This window comes from Ambystoma mexicanum, chromosome 5p (assembly GCF_040938575.1).
Source record: "Ambystoma mexicanum isolate Mex_15411 chromosome 5p, UKY_AmexF1_1, whole genome shotgun sequence".
In the NCBI taxonomy this organism is placed as follows: domain Eukaryota; kingdom Metazoa; phylum Chordata; class Amphibia; order Caudata; family Ambystomatidae; genus Ambystoma; species Ambystoma mexicanum.
In genome coordinates this window covers 787,171,469-787,193,258 of record NC_090930.1, presented here as the reverse complement: position 1 = coordinate 787,193,258, position 21,790 = coordinate 787,171,469, and the positions used below count along the sequence as shown (strand labels likewise).

Genomic DNA, 21,790 nt, shown 5'->3' with positions numbered 1-21,790 from the left:
CATCAAACTGCTCACGGGGAGTGGACTCCGAACGTAGCATCCAAACACAGCAATCTTCTGGAGCTACTAGCGGTGTTCAAGGCGCTAAAAGCCTTCAAGGAACACCTACAGGGCAGGACAGTGATGGTCCTTACAGACAGCACCACAGCCATGTATTATATCAACAAACAGGGGGGAACCCACTCTCCAGGACTGTCCAAACTGGCCCAAAACATATGGAAGTGGGCTCTCAAACAGAATATGTTCCTTCTATCACAACATGTACGAGGGGAACTCAATCTGCTGGCAGACAAACTCAGCAGAGATTTCCCCCTGCCCGAAGAGTACGAATGGAGACTGCACGAAGACATCGTCTTCGACGTCTTCACGCAATGGGGGTTCCCAGAAATAGACCTGTTCGGAACCCTGGAGAACTCACAATGCCAAAGTTACGCCTCCAGGTACCCCCAGAACCAATCCAAGGGGAACGGTCTGTCGATTCAATGGTCAGGGAGATTTGTTTACGCTTTTCCCCCCGACTCCCCTTCTCAACAAGGTAGTGCACAAGATGCACCAGGAACAAGTAACCATGATACTGGTGGCTCCTATGTGGGCCCGGCAGCCATGGTTCGCTCACTTGATGGAGATGTCTCCATCTCCCCCAGTGAAACTCCCCTGCCCGTACAACATGCTGTCACAAGACAGGGGCAGGACTCTGCATCCATGCCCCCAGAACATGAACTTAGCAGCCTGGCTCCTGAGATCATAGAATTTGGACATCTACAGCTCCCGCAGAGATGCATGGACATCCTCAGGGAGGCCAGAAAACCTAACACTCGCCACTGCTATTCTAGCAAATGGAAGAGATTTGTCATTTGGTGCAGAGGAAAGAGCATCAACCCAATTGACTGCTCTCCCACACATATTATTCTATACCTGACCCACTTATTGGATTCAGGTCTAGTGTTCAATTCCATTAAAGTCCACCTAGCGGCACTTTCTGCATACACCACTTCCCAACTCAAAGTGACGTGGTGGAAGATCCCTGTTATAAAGGCCTTCATGGAGGGAATAAAGAGAATTCACCCCCCGATAGCTGACCCAGCTCCCGGATGGGACCTTAACGTGGTACTTACCTAACTCATGGGCTCACCATTTGAACCCATGCACAAAGCATCTCTTAAAGACCTCACTCTTAAGACTGCTTTTCTAATAGCTATCACCTCCATCAGGAGAGTAAGTGAACTACAGGCTCTTTCTGTTCTAGACCCCTTTGTTACAGTTCACAAAGATAAAGTGGTTCTACGCACTCACCCAAGGTTTGCCCCAAAATTCATCTCAAAATTCCACGTAAACCAGTCGATAGAACTACCAGCGTTCTTTCAAAACCCTTCAAACTTGGGAGAGAGGACTCTGCACACACTAGATGTCCGCAGGGCGGTCATGTTCTACATGGAAAGAACCAGACCACTGAGGAAGACTAATCAGTTCTTTGTCTCGGTGGCAGCAGGAAGAGAAGGGGATGCAGTTTCAAAGTCCACTATTTCTAGATGGATTGTTCAATGCATCACTCTCTGCTATACTCTTGCTAAGAGAGAACTGCCCTTTAGGCCAAGAGCACATTCTACTCGAGGCACGGGGGCGTCCATAGCATTCATTGCAAATGTTCCCCTTGAGTCCATCTGCAAAGCGGCTACCTGGAGTTCTGTGCACACCTTTACAAAACACTACTGTCTAGATGCACACTCTAGATCTGACTCCCAGGTGGGGCAGGCAGTATTAAGACATCTTTTCTCTACTGTTCCTTCTCATAACCCACCGCCAACTCCGGGTACTGCTCGCTAGTCTATGCACAGCATGTGATTCTAAGCAGATTAACAAACATCAGAAGACAATGCATTACTTACCGTAAAAGCATTTCTGATGGTTGTATCTGCTTAGATTCACATGCGCCCACCCTTCCTCCCCGCTTGGATGGAAGGAACATAGACATCTTTCTATATTTCTCTCTTTTCTGTACTCACTCACGTCTAGAAGGCTCCCTCAGGGCAGAAAAATACAAACAGAGGGACCTCGACGCGTGAGGGATTGTGGGTACAACACACGTCACTATAGGGATAGTGTTACAGACACGCCTTGTCGACGTCCCCTTTTCGACTAAGAAAAACAAAATGCAATACTCCGCAGTGACCTCTGGATGTCGGACCTATGCACAGCATGTGAATCTAAGCAGATACAACCATCAGAAATGCTTTTACGTTAAGTAATGCATTGTCATATAGAGATATCTTTGCCATAAAAAAAGTGAAATGCCAAAATTACACTACAGGTACTGTCATGATGCCTACCCCCGGAGCACCAGGACAGGCCCAGCACCCCCAGGAGCAGGCATCATGCCCTCGGGTAAAAGCCCAGCGGCCCCTAATAGGGGCTCTTTGGACTTTGCCTTGGCTCCAGGCTCATAAAGAGGGTGTTTGGTGCACTTACCTGACGCAGACCATGCTGCATGAAGCCTCAAGCCAAATGAGGCTTAGGAGGTACTATTTTATCAAAGGAACTATTTTACTTGGGTGGGGACCGTGGAAGAATACTTACCTGGAACTTATTCCAAGGCTATTTAAACCACGCCCGGACTGCCAGACGTGCTTCGCGTTGCTCTGCATCTAGCAGCTGAACGCTCACCGTGCCTGCTCCTGCATCTTGCCTCCAGCCACGCCCGCCTCGATCTTGGGATACCTGAAAGGAAGGAAGGGAAGAGAAAAGGTGAAAACCAAGAACTTAATCTAACTTCCTACCTGTGTCCGGAACCATCACGCCAGCGATTCTGAAGATAGACATTCTTTAAAAGCATTGCGCTACTTGTTGCAGCGCCGCGCATCACTCACCTGCCTCGTGGGCTCTTCACTACCCACCGCGACCTTCTGGGCATTCCGCCACATCTCTGCACCTGCAGGGGAGAAGAAGAGACAAAAGGTGAGCAGGAGGAACAAATGAGGAAAGCCTGATTTTCCGCCACAAGACTTACCTGGCCATATTTGACTGAACCACTCCTCATTTCGGGCCGGCGCCACTTCTTGGCCTGGTACCGCACCCCGGCCCCTAAGGGGAAAAAAGAAAGGCATTACTAGAGGGATTCAAAGACATTTAAAGGGATCATTTTATCACAAACTCACCTGAGTTTATCTCCGGCAATATCCCTCGAAGCATCACTTCCACTCTGCACCTGAAAATAAGGACAGATCGCAGGTTAAGAAAAGCAAACAAAGAGAAGACTCTACTCTGGAACTTTTTAAACTGCATACTTACGGCATTTCGCCTTCCGAAACCAGTTTAGTAACTGGTCAAATACACGCCCCTGCACCAGAAGCAGGATGGAGAGCTCATCCATTCAAACATTAAGTTGAGCCTTGATTGAGGATTTCGGAGGTGGTCAGAGAAGAGCAAAGGGGAGGTGGGAAGCGATCACAATACTCTGCAGTCAGTTAATCCCCTTTCTCCACCTACAGAAAGATTTTTCTACGGGCCAGACAAGCCAGATTTGGGGATCCTGTTCAGTCGGTGTTTCGAATCCTGCGCATCACGCTTGAAGAGGTCACCGCAATCCAGACCAGGTCAGCGCCTCCGTGGGAGCCAGGTGAGCGTTACAGGTACTCACAGAAAGAATCCAACGGGAACGCACTGTGGATCAGTTGGTCAGATAGGTTCATATGCTTTTCCTTAACCCCTCTTTTACAGTCATCCATAAAATGCACCAGGAGGGTATGACAAGAATACAAATTGCTCCAATATGGCCATGTCAAAGGTGGATTCCACCGCCTCAATTTTCATTTGCTCACCCATGAACCTAACCTGTCCTTACAGCATATCATAGAATCAGGGATTAATCCTACATCCTCACACTCTGACAACCAATTTAGTCGTTTGAACCCTAAAGTGAGAGTTTGGACACCTTAATCATGGAAATCATGGAAATATTAAAGCATGTAAGCATAACACTAGACACTGTTGCTTTAATACATGGAAAAGATTTGTAATGTGGTGCAGAAAGTCAAATGTCAACCCAATTGACTGCTCACCATCTCAGTGCAGTGTTTACTACACCTGTTGGATTCAGAGTGTTTGGAATTCATTACAAGTCTATTTTGTCACGCTATCTGCATATAAACGCCACAAAGCAATGTTTCATGGTGGAGAGACCCAGTCTTTAAAGCCTTCATGGAAGCATTAAAACTGCTTTACCCTCCAATTGCTAACCCACCCGGTTTAGGATTTAAATATTGTCTTAAACTTGGGGGCCCATCTTTTGAGCCAATGCCTAAAGCCAGCCTCAAAGATCTCACTTATATAGTCGCTTTCCATATAGCGTTTTTTTCCTTTCTTTTATGTATATCTCTCTCTATATCTCTATATATCTATAGCTCAAGGGTTGGTGAGCTTCAGGCATTGTCTGTGTCAGAACCCTTTGTCACAGTATAGCTAAACAAGGTGTTCTTACAAACACACCCTCACTTTTCACCAAAATACATTTCAAGGTTTCATGTCAGTCAGTCCATTGAATTGCCAGCTTTCTTTCAAAACCCACATAACTCTGGGTAAAGAGCACTCAATACACTAGATATTTGAAGGGCAGTCATGTACTACCTCAACAAAACAGAACCACTCAGAAAAACAGACATTCTTTGTGCCTATAGCAGCTGGAAGAGAAGAGAGGGGAGGGGTTCTTGTCTCAAAGGCTACCATTACTGGATGGATTGTAAAATGTGTACAGCATTGTTCTACTTTGTCAAACAGGTGCTACACTAGCATTCATTGCAAATGTGCAACTGGTGGCTATCTGCAGAGCAGCTACATGGTGTTCAGTCCACACTTTGACAAAGCATTAGTGTGACACACAAGCCAGAAATGTCTCACAGGTGGGACAAGCAGTATTAAAAGATATAGCTAGAAACCAGGGAGAGCGCCTGAACCTGATGGATCTTTTTGAAAATGAAATTACAATATAGGCCCCTTTTCTAATGAAGATATTTAAGGCAATTGTCTCTGCTAACAAGATACCGCCTACATATGGAAAAGCAGAGAAAAACCCTCTCTACAAAAAGGCTGGCAGAGATGACCCAGAGAATTACTGCCCAATATCCCTTCTGGATACAGTAGGCAAAATATTTGGGACGTTTTCCTAAACTTATTGGATAATTGGATGCATGCAAATACCAACTCATCCTTTCAGGCTGGCTTTTATAAGTGAGTGGGCACAGTGGATCAGGTTTTCAGGTTGTTTATGGTTATCAGCAAATGTATTTCTTCAAGAAAATTGGATTTCTACTTCCGCTTTGTCTATTTGAAAACAGCCTTTGATTGTGCCGAGAACTAATCTTTGGCTCACTTTGGATAAATGAGGCATACCATGTGACCTGCTGAGCCATAATGCCTCTCTACACAGAGAAGTAGGCAAAAATACACTTTGGTCAAATAGGGAGTTTGGGGGCCGGGGGGTGCAAGTGTTTTCCTATCGAGAACTTTGTAAAACAGGGATGTGTTTTGGCCTGCGCCTTATTTAACCTAATCATTAACAGTTTTGCCCTAGAAGTATGTAATTTAGAAGCGGATGTCCGCGTTCTCAAGGGCCAACATATGGGACGCTTGCTCTTTTTCGACTAAAACACATTTTTGAAGCAATTATTAGGCCTACCCGTGTCCGCATCTAATATTGCGGTACATTGCGAGCTGGGTTGGCTCTAAATAGTTACTTGTGGCCATTCGTCCTATATTGTACTGGCTCAGATTGCACTCTGACCCAGAGATCTCGGCCTTCAGAGGGGCTTTAACCGATCTAAGCCAAAATGGAATATCTAGAATTAGCTATTTTAGCCATGTAAAATCGACCCTTTATGAAATTGAAGAAGCAATTCTGTGGACCAATCCTGAGAATATAACCAAAAGTTCAACCGCTCTAATTTAATAGAAACTCAATGATTGGTACCAGATAAAGATTGTATTCAATCGCTCAAGTAGCAACCAACTTATTATCTATTTAACCAACAAAATCTCTATGAACAATATCTTGTTTTAGCAGCTGGCCACTATCAGAATTTTGTTTATAAACGTTGAGAATGGATATCCTCCCTGTTGCAGAAATATTGAAAAAATGTAACTGTGTTCAAATCATTGCCAAATATGTAACATTGGAACAGACTCAAACACTTTGTATTCCACTGTTCTGTGTATACCAATATAAGATCCCTGAAACCATGGTTAAACACAATTATTAATGTTTCATTAGCTTTGCACATTTGCAAGGCCCTTCCTTCCGTTGATGGCATCTTTGCAGTTTCTACGTACTGTGCTAGGTCAAAAGGAGACGTACAAAGTGGTGCCATTCTTATCAATAGATTTATTTAAATGATAGAAAAAAGGCCCATCTGTCCCCAACAAAAAAGGTGGGGGTTCCCTACCAAACACACAACTATGGTGCTCATTGTCAGTGATGTAGTCCAAATCAAATAGTCCTTCATGCAAAAAAAAAACAACCCCACACTGACCCTGCCACTAATCAAAAAGGATCCACCAAACAGGGAAAAGGGGTCCAGGAAAGTGGCTTCCTTCTTCTGGGCAGGCTTACTCAGCTTAATAGTCGATCTTCAGATAGTTTCTTGTGGTGTGATTAATCTGTTATTTTAATTCTTCCAAAGGGCTCTTCTGCCTTCTCCGGTGGTATCCCCCTGTCTGTCGCTTTATTTACAGTTCCTTGTTTCACAATGTGAGCATTTTGGCCTCTACTCCTCTTGGATTCTTGCAGTATTACTTTCAACCCTTCCTTAGCATCAAAACAACTCACTGTGTTCACAGCCTTTCGTTCCACTGGGACCAGTATCCCGGGTCCCTTTTAGCACTTCCCTGTTCTAAGCACTTCCACTTGTGGGGACTTCTCCTTCCCCTCTGTAATTGCTTTGTGGAATTCCCAGCTACTGGGACGAGAAAGATGAGTCTCTTGATATTCTTTACTGTCTTTACTGGAATGAGTGCAAGGAGTCCTGTGGTATTCTTTACTTGCTTGAGTAGTGACGTGAGCCGGGTCTGTGGATGCAGAGCTGACGTCTAGGTGCTGACGAATCTTGCCGATTTTGTCGTTGATGGCGGTGGATTTTTTTTATGAAGTGTGGTATCTGCGCTAGGAGTCCATGTACATCACTGTCTGGACAACTTGCTAGTCAGGGCAGACCGTATGTTCAATCTGTGCTTGTCTGTTTTTTATTTTTTTCTCTATTAGATTTTCAGCAAATCATAACAACTTCACATATTCCACAAAATATTACAATAAACATTCAATATCCAAAATTCCCAAATTTCTCTTTGTATACAACATTAAAATAACCACCCTATGTGAAATTTAAAATAGTAAAACATTGCCAAAGGTACTCACTAACGCACACAACATCACAAAAGACCACATGAACGTTTAAGAGGAAGGAAAGAAAAGGCATCAAACGATCCCAATAACTTCAATCTTCTTTACCTTTATTCTTCAATGAGACCGTATCATACTTTGATAGAACCTGTAATTCCACCAACCAATCTTCAATATTAGGTTTTTTCCTAGTCTTCCAAATCCTAAGTATCCGCTTAATCGCTACCATCACAACCCTGTCAATCCAGAAATTGTCTCCTAGTGCTCGCACATCTGTCTTTTATGACCTCTCGGAACTGACTTTTATTGGTTTCCTTTGGAATACTGTACTAACCAACGTCTTTCTGACAGCAGATGGGATTTTGGATATCTGGAATAAAATTTCTATCTCAATCTGAGCTTTCAACAAGCTTCTTCCGGAGGCTCCTCGGCCTTATGGCATCCTGTGTTTTAGCAAGTCAGTTGGCACACCTGAAAATGTGTCAGGTACAGCTCTTTCTAGGAGACTTTTGGGCTCAGGCTTTGGAGCCTCAATGCAAAATCCTATAGATTCTGCAACAGATTAAACAGGACCATAAATGGAAACTTACAGAATGATTGCACATTTGTGGATTTCCTCTGATAGACTTCTTTGCATCATTAACCAAAAAGCAAATACAAAAATGTATTTGGCAAGGTGCGATTAAAGCAGGGATGTCATTTGATGGTCGCCAGGGGTCGCAGCTGTGACCCCTGAGGTCTCCCTTGCTATGCCTAAAAATGAAAAATAAAAACAATATTTTAAATGTTTTAATGTAAGCTCTTGGGCTGTGGCCAGCACCATGTGGCTCTCTTTCTAGAGTGGCTGGCTTTCTTTTTTAGGCCTCTTATAAACAGGGGTTCCACAAGTGTAAGTAACACTTTGAGCAGTCACCCTAAAAAAGAAAGAATAGTAATGACAAATTTGTCTTTCTAGAATTCTATGTTAATTGCTAGACTCATTATTTTTTTTCAGGCACACTTGAGGGGATGAGTTACTGATTTAGCCTGTTCTTAAACACCCCAGCTCAGCCTTTCATCCTTTGGAGGTCGATAAATGTGTACAAACACAGATAGGGTGATAATGTATGTATATTTGTTCTATATAAAGCGCTTAAGCAGAAGTGATAAATAACAAATCATTATCATTTGACCTTGGACGGCTGCTTGCATTCACAGTAGTTTGGTAATATGGGCCTATGCACACTGATATTAACGATACCATTCTTGTATGAAATGTATATCACATTATAGGGATATCCTAAACATATTCTTTGTAGTGTACTTAGTAACAGTGCTATATGATGCCACTTCTTGTTTTGTCAAGGTGTGAAAGTTTGTGTTTTATTTCACTTCCTGTGATGTCATTAGAGGTCGAGGTTTTTGTGATGTCACTTCCGCTACCCCAGGCATTTTGGTAAAATGACCTCCCTGAATTAGAGCCCAGCTCCTATGGCTATTCGCTTTTTGGAAGTGAGCATTCTAACCACTTAAAGCCATAACTATGAAGCCTGTACAAGCATTTAGGGGGGGAGTGACCAAGAGGCAATGGAGTAGGACGTGTTTCTCCCATCGCTCCTGCGCATCCGTAAAGATCCTGCGCTGTAACAGTGCCAGAAATGTGCGTTTTGGCCCCTAAACGAAAGGGCTGACACAAGAAGGAGAGGCGCATAACCAAGAGCGGGCTGGAAGCTGAAGACAGAGCGAAAAAGAAGATAAAAGTAGACAGCAAGTTTGTATCCAGACCGCGGCGGTGAAACACGATGGCTGGCGAACAAGGACTATACAGTAACCACAAGCGGCGCAGAGGTGCAGTCGGGATCAGCTAGTGACTACGCGCGCTCCAACAGACACCCGGGAGTGGGTCTGACACTGCAGAGAACCTGACACAGTGGCAAGCGGAACCCCGACGTATATGCGACTGCCCAAGATGAGAAGCGGTGCATGACCGGAGCCCCACACGTGAGGGGGGGCTCCAGCAAAGGGACATTAACATGGCACCTGGACCAAGGACCCCCTAGGTGATTGAAGAAAATCGGACGGCGCTGCGGGCGAAGGAGCGAGGCTGGAGACCGCTCACAGAAGCAGTGCAGGTACTCTGTGAGGCGGATCCGCGAAGTCTGGGCTAAAGCGACGATGACCATCAAAGGCAATGGATGTGCCTGAGTGACTTTGGGCAATGGTACCCCGGATGATAGCCCCATAAGAAGTTTGGAGCTGCAGAGCTAAGTAATGCGGGGGGGCCGGGGACATACGGAGCAGCATACAAGCAGCTGCGACGTACATTCAGGGGAAACGGACCGCAGCAGAGGCTGGAAGACACACCAGAGGGACAACGTGCTTGCACTGCGCAGCGGTGCCAGGACCTTGGATTACACACAGGCACTACCAAAGACCAGGAGGCAGCAAAGCACTGAAGAAGCATTCGGTGCGTGGTGAGGGACAGAGCAGTCCGGAGCCCTGTGCCACACTCGTAAACGCAAGCCCCACAAGAGAACACAGACGGATTGAGCAGCGCCGCCCTGGGAGAATAGTTTAGAGCCCGCACATGAACGGAGAAACTGCAGGGAAACGGGGGCACGAAACGCACTGCAAGCAGCGTATAAAAGACCACGCCTACAACAAAAGTGAGCAGACTGGCCATAGAGCATACTCATAATACAAGCCAAAGAAGCTAGGACCCAAGTTGGGTACAGAGCCATACTCTAGAGTGCTGTGGTTAATGTGCAAGTTGGAGGCAGGGGCGCTCCTGGTGGCTTGAGACTGTGAGAAAGTGAGGGGTGACTGGAGGGAGTCTGCCACACAGGCAGCAAATAGCACCAAAGCAATAAGGCGATTTGTTGCTGGCAGAGGGGGGGAGGCGTGGCTGCAAGGCCACGCAGACGGACCCTGTACTGGTCCGATCTAAATGTGCACATGGACTGGCCTGAGAGATGTGAAAGTAGGGCAAAGCACAGAGAGGGTGGTGACGGGGGGGGAACTTGAACACACTGGCATCTCACCGGAATAAAGGGTTGCCCAGACGAGCAGCACAGGAGCAAAAGGGAAGGGATCCTGTCAAAAGCAGCACGTGCCAGCAGGGCAGCAAAATGAAGCGGCAGATCGTCACACACAGAGAAATCCCCTCTACCCCCACAGAAGGGAGTGAGAACAGATAACCAGGAGTTGGCCCACTGGAAGCCTCGACCACCAACAATAAGAGGCCTGTAGCCCCCTAGAAGAACAGCAACACAGCAAGGACATAAGACCCGGAGGAGCAAGCCGACAGGTGGATTGTAGAGACTATGGCGCAAAAGAGTGGCAAGACCAAGGCGAAGCAACCAACGAGGGACATCTGTACTAAATCATCACAATCCCTGGCCACGACGGCACAAGTGACAAGCGATCCGCAGCACCTGGCGGCCCTGTCACGGGAGGATCAGGTGAACATGCAGGCCATCACGAACATGAGATCCTCGTGGACCACAACGATAGCGGATCTCAAAGCGACACTGGAATTCAAGATCGATGCGCTGGGCGTGGATGTTAACCTTCTGCGACAAGACGTCCGGAAGCTGGCGGAGTGCACAAGCACTCTAGAGAGCTCGGTGAAGAACACAGAAGTCAGCACTACCAATGCTGAGGAGGTCCACATACTGAAACAGCAAGTACGTAATCTGGAGGACCGAGCCGAAGAGGCAGGTAGGGTGTGCCAGGAGCAACAATATCCGCGTGGTGGGCCTGCCAGAAGGACCAGACCCCACTACCTACGTTGAAAACATGCTGATCCAAACCAAAAAATGGGGGCTGGCAAGCTCTCCTAAGGGTTTGCGGTCGAACATGCGCTGTATTGCTCTCCTCTGAAAAGTGCACGGAACTACCATAAATCACCAATGCAATTATAGAGCAAATACTTCAACCCAAAAACAGACACACAATAACTCACAGCCACGCACTCTTTAAAAGATAATCGGCTCTTTACGGCTATTTATTCAAAGATTACAAGTACATAGAAATAACTCATAAAACTAACATGGACATAGATCGCAGAAGAAGTAAAGAAGTCAAAAGAAATACATCACCGTGAGCGTAATTCTTGTCCTCATCTCGTCCAGAAGCGGCTGGAAGACTCTGTGGGGCAGCCAGGAAGAGAGTGCTACAGCTCACAGGAAGGCCAGACGGAGCGTCCTTCTCTGGCTGAAGTCTCACCTGACCCCTCCGGGTTTCCGCATATATAGGAACTCCAAAAAAATGAGTTAATTCTTGAACCTCCTGCAATTGCACCTACGCAGTTGAGGAACAGCCGTCGGTTGCCAGCTGGGTCAATCGAGAGCTCCCCCCAAGGAACACAGGGCCTCCCTGCTCTAAAAACATGCTCCACGGAGAACAGTAGCAAGTCATAACATCAGCTTTTCCCAGGAGAAATGGCCTTGACTGCATACCAAGTTTGAAAAAGCATGTTTGTCTCAGCACTGTGAATCTAACACTTCAGCAAAATGTGTGCAGCCTTTCACTGCGGAGTGAAGTAAATATCCAACATGGCTCCGAGTGCTCCCAGAATGCATCACGCGCCCGCGCCATTTTGAACCAAGCATAAATTAAGCAGAACATGCGCACAGAGCCCTAACAAGGAGACCACAATCGGGCGCCCCCCCACGAGCAATCATCGCAAAGATTTTAAATTACAGAGATGGGGAAAAGATCCTGGAATTTTTCCGGAAGGGCGGAACAATGACCCGAGCGGCGGCGACTGTCACCGTGTATCCTTACTACACCTTGCTGGTGCAGAGAACGCTTTAGCTATGCTGCGGTGAAAAGGCGACTAAAGACGACGGGATTCAAATACATTCTGTTATATCCCGCGAAGCTAAAGATCCTACACAAAGACGAAACACCCTTCTTCGACCCTGAAGAGGCGACGAACTGGCTGAATACCCAGGGTTGCCCGGACGACGGAAAGGGGTCGCGGCGAGGCGGACAGGATAAGTGAACCTACGCTGTATTAGTAACGCTAGTCTTGAGGGGGATGGTAGCGGGAACTGTAATGTAGCCAAAAGGGCCTGCCAATAGGGTATAGGCACTAGAGAATTAAAACTTTCAACATCAGGACTGGAATAGACCTTCTATGAAGTATGTTTAAAAGCGCAATGAGCTATTGTAGATGGGGAGCAGCACGGCCGGAGCATGCCCCCCACCCCAATAGTTACAGTAGTCGGGTAGCCAGTAGGGCGATAACCCCCCCGCTGTGCACTTAGTATCGGCAGTAGCCAAGAAAGGAGCAAGATGCGGGATAGCCTGAGAACCAGCGATGGAGCTGGGCATCAGTTGGGGATGTTGGGGACGGGTTGAGTGGGGGAGGTGGAGAGGGGGGAAAGCTGGGGAGTTTGTAGTGGTGTTTTTTTTTTTTTGGGGCCTGATCTTACACCCATGTGCTGAAGCGCCTCTCACAGTGGACAAAGGAGGACCTGGACGGGCCAAGGGTAAGGGATGGGAGACCTTAAGATAATAACTTGGAACGTCAGGGGACTCAATAGCTATTTAAAGAAAAACAAGATCATGCTATACCTCAGGAGGCAAAAAATAGATATACCCTTAATACAAGAAACTGAACTCACTAGAGAAAAACAAAGGATGATGGAGAAGAAATGGAAAGGGACCACAGTTGGAGCAACGTATTCAGCCTATGCCAGAGGGTTGGTCACTTGGGTCACGCCACACGTGCCCTTCCAGTTAACGCAGTCCACAGTGGACCCAGATGGGAGAATGGTGGCGATACGCGGAATGCTGGAGAATAGAGAAGTGTGTGTTATCAACACATACGCCCCAAAACAGGACACAGTGGCCTACTTTAAGACCCTGTACGGTAAAGTTAATCAGTACATAGGAAGCACGGTCATATGGGGAGGGGATTTCAACTGTACGCTAGACCCAGAGTCGACAGATCAGATGGGAAACTAGACAGGCCTACCCCGGCAGCCAAAACCCTGAAAACCCTGCTCGGCGATTTTCAACTAGTAGATATATGGAGGCAACACCACCCAATGGACAGGCATTACTCATTACTCCGCCCCGCATAACCTGTATACACAACTAGATTGTGTTTTCCAACCCGGAACTTACCAGGGAGATAGTGAGCTCGGAATATAAAGCAAGGGTCCTATCGGACCACTCGCCATTGACTATAACGTGGCAACACCAGCCTCCCAGAGCCAAGATTCCAACCTGGCGGCTTAGAGCTGAGGCATTAAAGGACACAGGGTTCAGAAAGACCTAAGAGAGGAGATAATGGAATACTGCGAAAAGAACACCGGCAGTATAGAATCGGAAAGCACCTTGTGGGAGGCATTTAAGGTAGTGGTGAGCGGGGCAGCAATATCAAAATCCAAAGGGCTCCAAGGGGGCATAACGAAAGAGTTGCAAAAACGGAAAGGAAATTAGAAGAATTTATGAGTAAAGGGAGCACCTCGCAGGAAAATGCCGAAACTATGAGCCAACTGCAACAAGAATGCGGGAACATTGGAGACTATGCAACTTAAACTACAAGAAATATGTTTAAAGACAACATGCTGAGGGAGATGAGCCGGGCAGGCTGCTGTCATGGCTATATAAGCAAGAGACGCCTAGAACAGTGATAAGTGAGATACAGGGGTGAGTGGCCAAATAGCCAAGAGAGTGTAAATGAGATATATTCCTCCAATTCTAGCAACACCTATACAAAGACGTAGAAGGTACAGATGATGATGATGAGGAGATGGAGATACTGGAGGATATCTGGTTACCCAAACTGAGTGCTGAAGAGAAAGAGAGCCTAGACGCCCCTTGGAAGAGCTAGAAATGGTGGTCAGACAATTACCTACTGGCAAAGACCCAGGAATGGATGGGCTCCCTAGCAGGTTTTATAAAACATATAGATTAGAGGTGCTCCCCCCACTGCTGACTATGTTAAACGAGGCCTTTGAGACAGGGAAACTACCGGAATCCCTGAGAGAGGCGGTAATCATCCCGTTTCTCAAACCAAATAAGCCCAGCATGGACTGTGGGTCGTACAGACCGCTGTCCATGTTGAACCAAGATGGCAAAATACTCAGCGCTACTAGCAAACAGACTTAAACAAGTTGTAAGCAAACTGATACATCATGATCAGACAGGATATGTCCCGTGTAGAAGCATTACTGATAACAGACGGCTTAATCGCATCATGGAACAGACTGAAGGGGATGCAAACGAGGTTGCAATTGTCTCATTAGACGTGGTGAAAGCCTTCGATTTAGTTCAGTAAAATGGCCATGGCTGATGAACCTGAAGGGATATGGATTGGGTTCAGGGTACTTGAGGTGGGTGAAGCTGCTATACGGCTCGCCTCTTGCCAGAGTCAAAACGGGAGCGATCATCGGACAAATGGCAGCTCAATAGAGGCACCAGGCAGGGCAACCCATGGTCCCTGATGCTGTACATCCTGGCATTGGAGCCCCTAGCAATATATTTGAGGCAACAATATGAAGATAGGGGTGCACACTAGGGAGGGGCCACACTTAATATCACTATATGCGGATGACATGCTGTTGTATCTGGGGTATCCAGAGGAGAATTTGCAATACATCCTAGATGTGATGGAACGATTTGCGCTATTCTCTGGCATTGCGGTTATCCCTGAGAAGTCGTGTGTATTCCCCTTGGGGAGATATAAAGGTATTGCGCAGGAGGACCTGCCGGTACTACAAATACCCTGGAAGACGAGCACATTCAAATACCTAGGGATTGATATTAAACACGAGATAGAAGAGGAACATAAACATAACACAGAAAAAGCAGTAGCGAATATCGAAAACAGTTGGAAGTTTTGGGTTAAACTTCCCCTGGCTATGATGGGAAGGGTGGCTCTGTTGAAAATGGTTGTAAAACCTAGGCTATTACATTGTTTTTTGAATATCCCATACATGCCGTCCAAACGCTTTTTCAATAAACTACAGAGCCTGAGCAGGGGTTTCATCTGGCATAATACTAGAAATAGGATTGCCCTGTGGAAGTTACAAAATACATGCGAAAGAGGGGGTATAAAAATGCCTATTTACGAGATATTCCATCTGGCTGGGCAACTACAGCACGTGTCCAAATGGTTAGCAGAAGACATAACAGAGTCCAGACTGCTGAGGTCAGAATGCGCACCCTTCTTTCTGAAAGAATTGATATGGCTGCCCAAATCAGAGCTCAAAGGGTGATCGAGGCTGTTAGAACTGGGATGGAGGATGTGGCACAAGGCATGCCAAGCCATGGGGAACCTGACTCCGTGTTCCCCCCAAGTGCCGCTAGTGACACTGAAGGGAGCGGATGCACAGCTAAGAAAGACAAATATGCAGATACTGGGAACCAGTGGGCAGAGCAATGCTGGGAGATGTGTGGCGAGACGGGAGGGCACTGGAATTTACAACGCTAATAGAAGAAACTGGAATACACCCTGAGCGATAGATTACCTACACTAGGCTAGTAAGGCAGACAAGGGCCACGTGGTCCGAGATAGTACTAGAAGAGCAGCTAGACTGGGCCATAGAGACAATATACAACATCTCAGAGGGTGGGCATGAAGTATCCTGGATTTATGAACTTGTAATGTCCAGGGTGGGAAAGGAGGTGATCCAGTTAAGAAGGGATTGGGAAAAGGGTGCAGGAGAACCCATGCAAGACAGGCAATGGGAAAGAGCACAGGGGTACCACAAGAAGGTGTCCAGAAACGCGAGATTACAAAAGATCCAGCTATATGCAACTCAGAGCGTACATGACCCCTTAAAAGAGAGCGTGATTAAAGAGTACGGAAACACAAAGGTGCCCCAAATGCCGGGAGGTAAACGTGGGGATGATGCATCTGTTTTGGGCATTCCCTGAGATTCAAAAATTCTGGGAAGAGATCAATCACCGCCTCAATGAGAAGGGGATTAAGCTAGACGTAGTATCCGTATGGGCGTGCATGATGGGGGTGGGGGGTTCACCAGACCAAGTAAAATAAAGCACGTCTGTAAACTTAGACATGGCTTATATTCTGGCCAAACGCAGAATAGCCATGGGGTGGAAAGTGGCACAGAGACCCAGGTTAGAAGTGTGGTGGCAGGACCTCCTGAAATGGGCAGAAGCGGAAACAACGGCATGGTACAAAGTGGCCTGCAGTGGGGAGGATGACTAAGTGGGAACATTAATGGCTTGGAGTTAGCCAGTGGCCTCGCTGAAACGTGCCCACCCGAACCATACCAAGCGAATATGACATCTCCGAGAGCATAGTAGAAGAGGCGCCCGCAAAGGAGCAAGAATAGAAGTGCAATGGAGTAAGCTCGATTTAGGGGGGAGGGAATGGGATGGCAGTGCTAAAATACGTTGATACATATGATGTCTGTATATTTATAACTTTCACTGTCTGATGTGCCGTGCTGTTTATTAAGTTGTAAAATAATAAAAATATTTTTTTAAAAAATTTGAGTTGGTGGGGGTAATCGGGGTTAGGTAAAATGGGTGAGGATAAAGAAGGGGTAGGGGTAGGGGTAGAGAGGGTGAGGTTAGGTTGGGTGAATGTGAGGTACAGTAGGTGCCTAATGGTTACTAATGCAGGGGAAGATTGTGAGTTGAAAAATTCATATACACCCCTTGCATATTTCTGCATTATAATGTTGTGAGTAGGTGCTGAAACTGCCATGTTTGAACCACTGTTTCCTGCTTGTGTGAGACGATATTGTAGATTGTACTGCGCATGTCTTTGCAATAAAGGCCCCTCGCTTAGTGTGTACCTTTTTTTTAAAAAAAAGCCTGTACAAGCATTTGTAAGCTTTGACAGAGCTAGTCCAATCATTGTACGTCACCACGCACTTGGCTCGACCAAAAACGTGCACGTGGTGCTAGGGTTTTCATCTAGGACCACACTGGAAAGTTATTGTTACTTTGTCTTTAGGCATTGCAGGGTTTTGATACATAAAGATGTAGGGATAGTCCCTTTAAAGCATAATGTGGATTGGGACATGCAAAAATGAATATATTGTTATATCAATGGTATCCACTATGCTGTTATCAAGAAAATCTAATATAATTTGAATCAGTTTCAATGATAGTGTATCCTAACAGCGGATATCACATTTATTTTGCGTCACTCTAAATACTGAAAACATTCCATTACATTTACAGGGATTTGGGCAGGGGGTGAAAATTAACCAGAGGACACTCAACGAGGCAAAGAGCACATAATGTGTCAGCTGATATATTGCAAATGTTGATGACCACTGCTGCACCATTTTATTTTCGATCTACAGAGTATAGGAAATTGGTTTATAGGCTTGCAATTTGAGCATTTAAAGAATTAGTGCAATCTGCAAGTTTTAGTTGATTGTTTTGTAGCTTATACTTTAAGCAATGCAAGATGCATTGTGAAGAATATAATGGCCTTATAGTGTTCCCGACCCCCCCCCCCCCACTCTCCCCTCCTCAAGTAGTGGTTTTCATTCTGTTAGGTAGCAAGGGTGTTTTATACAATTGTATTAGCATTTCAGAAATTCATTAAGCTGTTTGGCTTCTGTACTGTCCGAAAGTAGATTCTTTGAGACTGTATAACCTTTTTGAAAAATAAAGCCATACATGGCTGAAACTTTGAGTCACTTTTTCTACAACATAATTTATTGAACGGAGGTACAAAATGAATATGTATTCTTGTGTATTATTTGACTGCCATGTCTTGAGCAATGTACAATCATTTCCTCCAAATGACTGCATTTTCCCCATTGTTTTTACTTTTAGCCATCATCTCGGAATGCCAACTCAGGACTCCCGGGATCCTTTACTCCATTGAGTGGATCCTCCTCAAGACGAGGCAGTGGCGATACCAGCAGTTTGGTGGACCCTGATGCTTCATTAAGTGAATTACGGGTATGTTCATTATCACCAGTATTGGTTGACGAGCAATTGTGAAGAAATATTTTGTGACACTTTATGAAATGTTAGAATCCATTTATGTGTTTAGTGAGACGTTGTGCTCTGGTAAAATAAACCTTCCATTATTTATTTGACCACACTTAGTGCAAGTATTATGCAATTGGTAAGGTTCGTCCATGTGTAGATTGAGTGTGTTTATTGTTGCTTTTTTTCTCCCATACAATTCAGCACATATTTGGACATCTGAAGTATGAGACAAAATAGTGGATACTCCCCATCTGAAATAAAAGACAAGCTAAAAAGAAAAATCAAACTCAAGCTGCCCATAGCTATGTCAGTGGTTATGATTAATTCAACACTTTCCATTGATCACTTTTTGGTGTCCATTGCACATATTAAAAGTAAGCAAAATGGCTGTATCTATTTTGTTAGCCAGAACCGTCACTTGCACTTTGCTTTCATTTGGTTGATCAAACTTTTGATACTTAACAAACTGAACTTGTCGTACCATCACCCTAACAAAGCACCCCAGGATCACAATGCACTGTGCTTCACCATACGTTTATGTAAATGCATTATGAAGGTCTAATTATATTAACCCACACAGTGTGCGCTCTAGAATCGCCACTATTGATGAAGTCTAAGTGAAGCAGTGTCAGCCGACTCGGCTCAATAAGTTTGGCTCCTCCCTATTCTCTCCTCTAAATTAAACATTCCTAAAGTATCTCCTGTTTGGGGTAGATGGTGATCAAGAAACCCAAGACATTATTGAGAGCAAAGTAATTTTCCAATATCCATAAATCTAGTTTGAGTATTTCCATATGGTGAACACATTTATCTTTGCAGAAAGACTCAGAGCCTCTTTCACAGGTTCTGTTTCATAATGACTTCTTAATTGAATGGCATTGTACCTCAAAGTCTAAAATGGGATTCACAAAATAATTCACCAGTACCATCTTCCAGAGTGCTGTTTTACACACCCTGTTACCAGCACTTAGTACATTTTCTCAGATCAATTTGAAATGAGTGAAATGTTTTCTCTAGAATAGAAATGGAACCTTACTTGTGGTTGTATTATTTCTTTTTTTAAAAGTGTTGGCCATATAGTATGGCCTGTTGCCTTCATCTCCACCCAAACCTTCAGTTATGTGTCATTGCTAAAACTTGACATTGCAGTTGATCGTCGGGAGTCCAGTCCTGACAAGGCTTGCTGTTTTGGGAAATTATCCAACTAAACAGCTGTATTTTATTGCTACCAGTTGGGGGTCTTAAGCTTATCGATGTTTGAGACACTGGCTTGGTTTGTATTTCCTTAGACTTTCAGGGTTATGTGAATGTATTTTGCCATTCATTGGTGCACATGGCACTTGTGTGTTTAATGCCATTAAAATCCAAAAGTCAAGGAGTACTTTGCTGATTGAAATTGGTGGGAAAACCGATCATGTATAAGCTATCGCAGTGAGATTTGGTTTGGCTCACTCCACATTTACATAATCTATAACAGCAACCAATGAAGATTATCCCTGCTAATGGCGAAGGGAGTCTTGATTCTATTAAAGACAAGGAGGCGAGCATTATGCTTCAGTGACCATAGTCCTTCCTGTTCCTTTGTTACACCTCTTCTTTGAATGCTCTGTACTGTACTCTAACTTTGTAACTGAAATCTCTGAGAACTAGTCCTGTCGCCCTGCTTCTGGGTTGCTCTGCTCCTTTCTCTGTCTGGATTCGGACCTTCCTGCTGGCCCCTTTAATCTTGCGCCTTAGCTATCTCTGCTCTATTGCTCTTCTGGTCATCTATCAAGATACAAAGAATGCGTTTAGGATGGCGGGTACACTGCCCTATTCGGAGCTGGAAGTAAGGTTGTATTACACATTACTAACTTATAACATCTCCATTGTGTATCTTGGGCGGGAAAGTAATGCTCACCTCCTTGTCTTTAATAGAATCAAGACTCCCTGCGCTATTAGCAGGGGTTATCTTCATTCTATGTCAAGACCGGGGGCAAGCATTATGCTTGTTCAAAACTTCCCGTCGCTGTCGCTGCCACTGACTGTATAGGCGTAAAGTAAAATGTTCTAAATGCTTTCTCGCTTGCCTGGTCGGACGCTTGCAAGATACCCTGTAGTGTTGCACATTGTGCTAGCACTTTCAAAAGCCATTGCTCCTTTCACGGAATGCGCCCCAAACTTGGACTAGTCTACTCCTTCTAGTTGCATAACTTTGCGCACCCATCTGGCTATGGTAGCTGTTGCGACTTCTTTGTACGGTCTCCTACGTGCTATCAATGACTGCGTAGCTCCTGCTGCCGCCCCTTCGGCTGTCCTATTTTCGTACTCTATTATGCATGCTGCTACACACCACTTTGGATGTTTGTGTAAGTAGGGGCATGATATAGATGAGGCGCCTGTCTTTGTCCTCCTGACGAGTGTAAACGTAACTCCTTCGGGTCCGAAAGGTTTTTTGTTTACACCTAGGTCTTTAACGTCTGCTACTCTCCTGCATGAAATAGGCATAAGAGCACGGCTAGCTTTTCTGACAATTGCTTCAAAGACAGATATCTGTTTGTTGGACAACTAGCAACAAGCCTCAGCACCACTGTCACGTCCCATAAGTGCATGTATTTCGGCTCTGGGTACTTTCTGAAATGGGCTCCTTTTATGAACCTTATCACTGCTGCGTTCTCTCCCACAGGTAATACCGTTGATGGCTAAGTGTCCCTCTGAAATAGCAGATTTATACTCTTCTATTGTCCTAAATGCTTTCCTGTCCTGTAGCAGCTCTGCAAAGAAACTTGGAACTGCTGCTAACGGGTAAGAAACGGCATGAAAATGTCTCTTTCTGCACCTCTGCAACCATTTACTGCAAGCTGCGTCATAGCTCTGCCGTGCGGATGGCGCCCATGATTATGCGATGAGTCGCACAGCTTGAACCGAAATGCCTGGCAGAGCCCAGGGCTTCCGGCTATCTTGCACAACATTAATGGGAGAGTCCCTTTCACTTTCAGAGGATGAAATGACCCAACGGGGTCCATGAGCAGGTGTTCTCCTGCATGTAGAATTATCAGGTAGTCTGTTAGTAGTTCCATCAGCGCTGGGAACCATTCTAGAGAGTTCCATATCTGAGCCACTACAATATGGCTCGTTTCTTCCCTGCATGTTTTCGTGAAGACTCTGCTCATCATTACAAATAGGGGGGGGGCGTAATGTAGTTTCCTGCTCCAATTGTCGAATCTAACCTCCAGCTGAGGTAGCTGCTCTTCTGCACATTCAACCTGGATGCAACTAGGTCTGTGTGGAATGGACCCCGCAGTTGTTCTATCCGCTGAAATACTTCTACAATCAGTTTGCAGTCGCTGGTATCTGACCAAGTATCTGGAATTCCAGTCCACTACTACGTTAAGCGTTCCCAGAAGATGCTTCGCTGTCACTGAGGTCCAAGAGTCTGGACTTTGTTCCCCCTAGGTGATTGAAATACCTGACTGCCGAGATGTTGTCCATCTTGAGCAG

General features: G+C 45.5%; 1 protein-coding gene across 3 annotated transcripts in view; it reads left to right on the top strand.

Annotated features, from left to right (window-relative positions):
- Positions 1 to 21,790, top strand: part of LRRFIP2 (LRR binding FLII interacting protein 2) — a 1,092,194-nt gene that overhangs the window by 625,721 nt on the left and 444,683 nt on the right. For all 3 annotated transcript variants that reach the window (XM_069613205.1, XM_069613206.1, XM_069613204.1), the window contains one exon: positions 18,149 to 18,277. In XM_069613205.1, the coding sequence (XP_069469306.1) occupies positions 18,149 to 18,277 (129 nt within the window). The remainder of the gene's footprint in view (positions 1 to 18,148; positions 18,278 to 21,790) is intronic.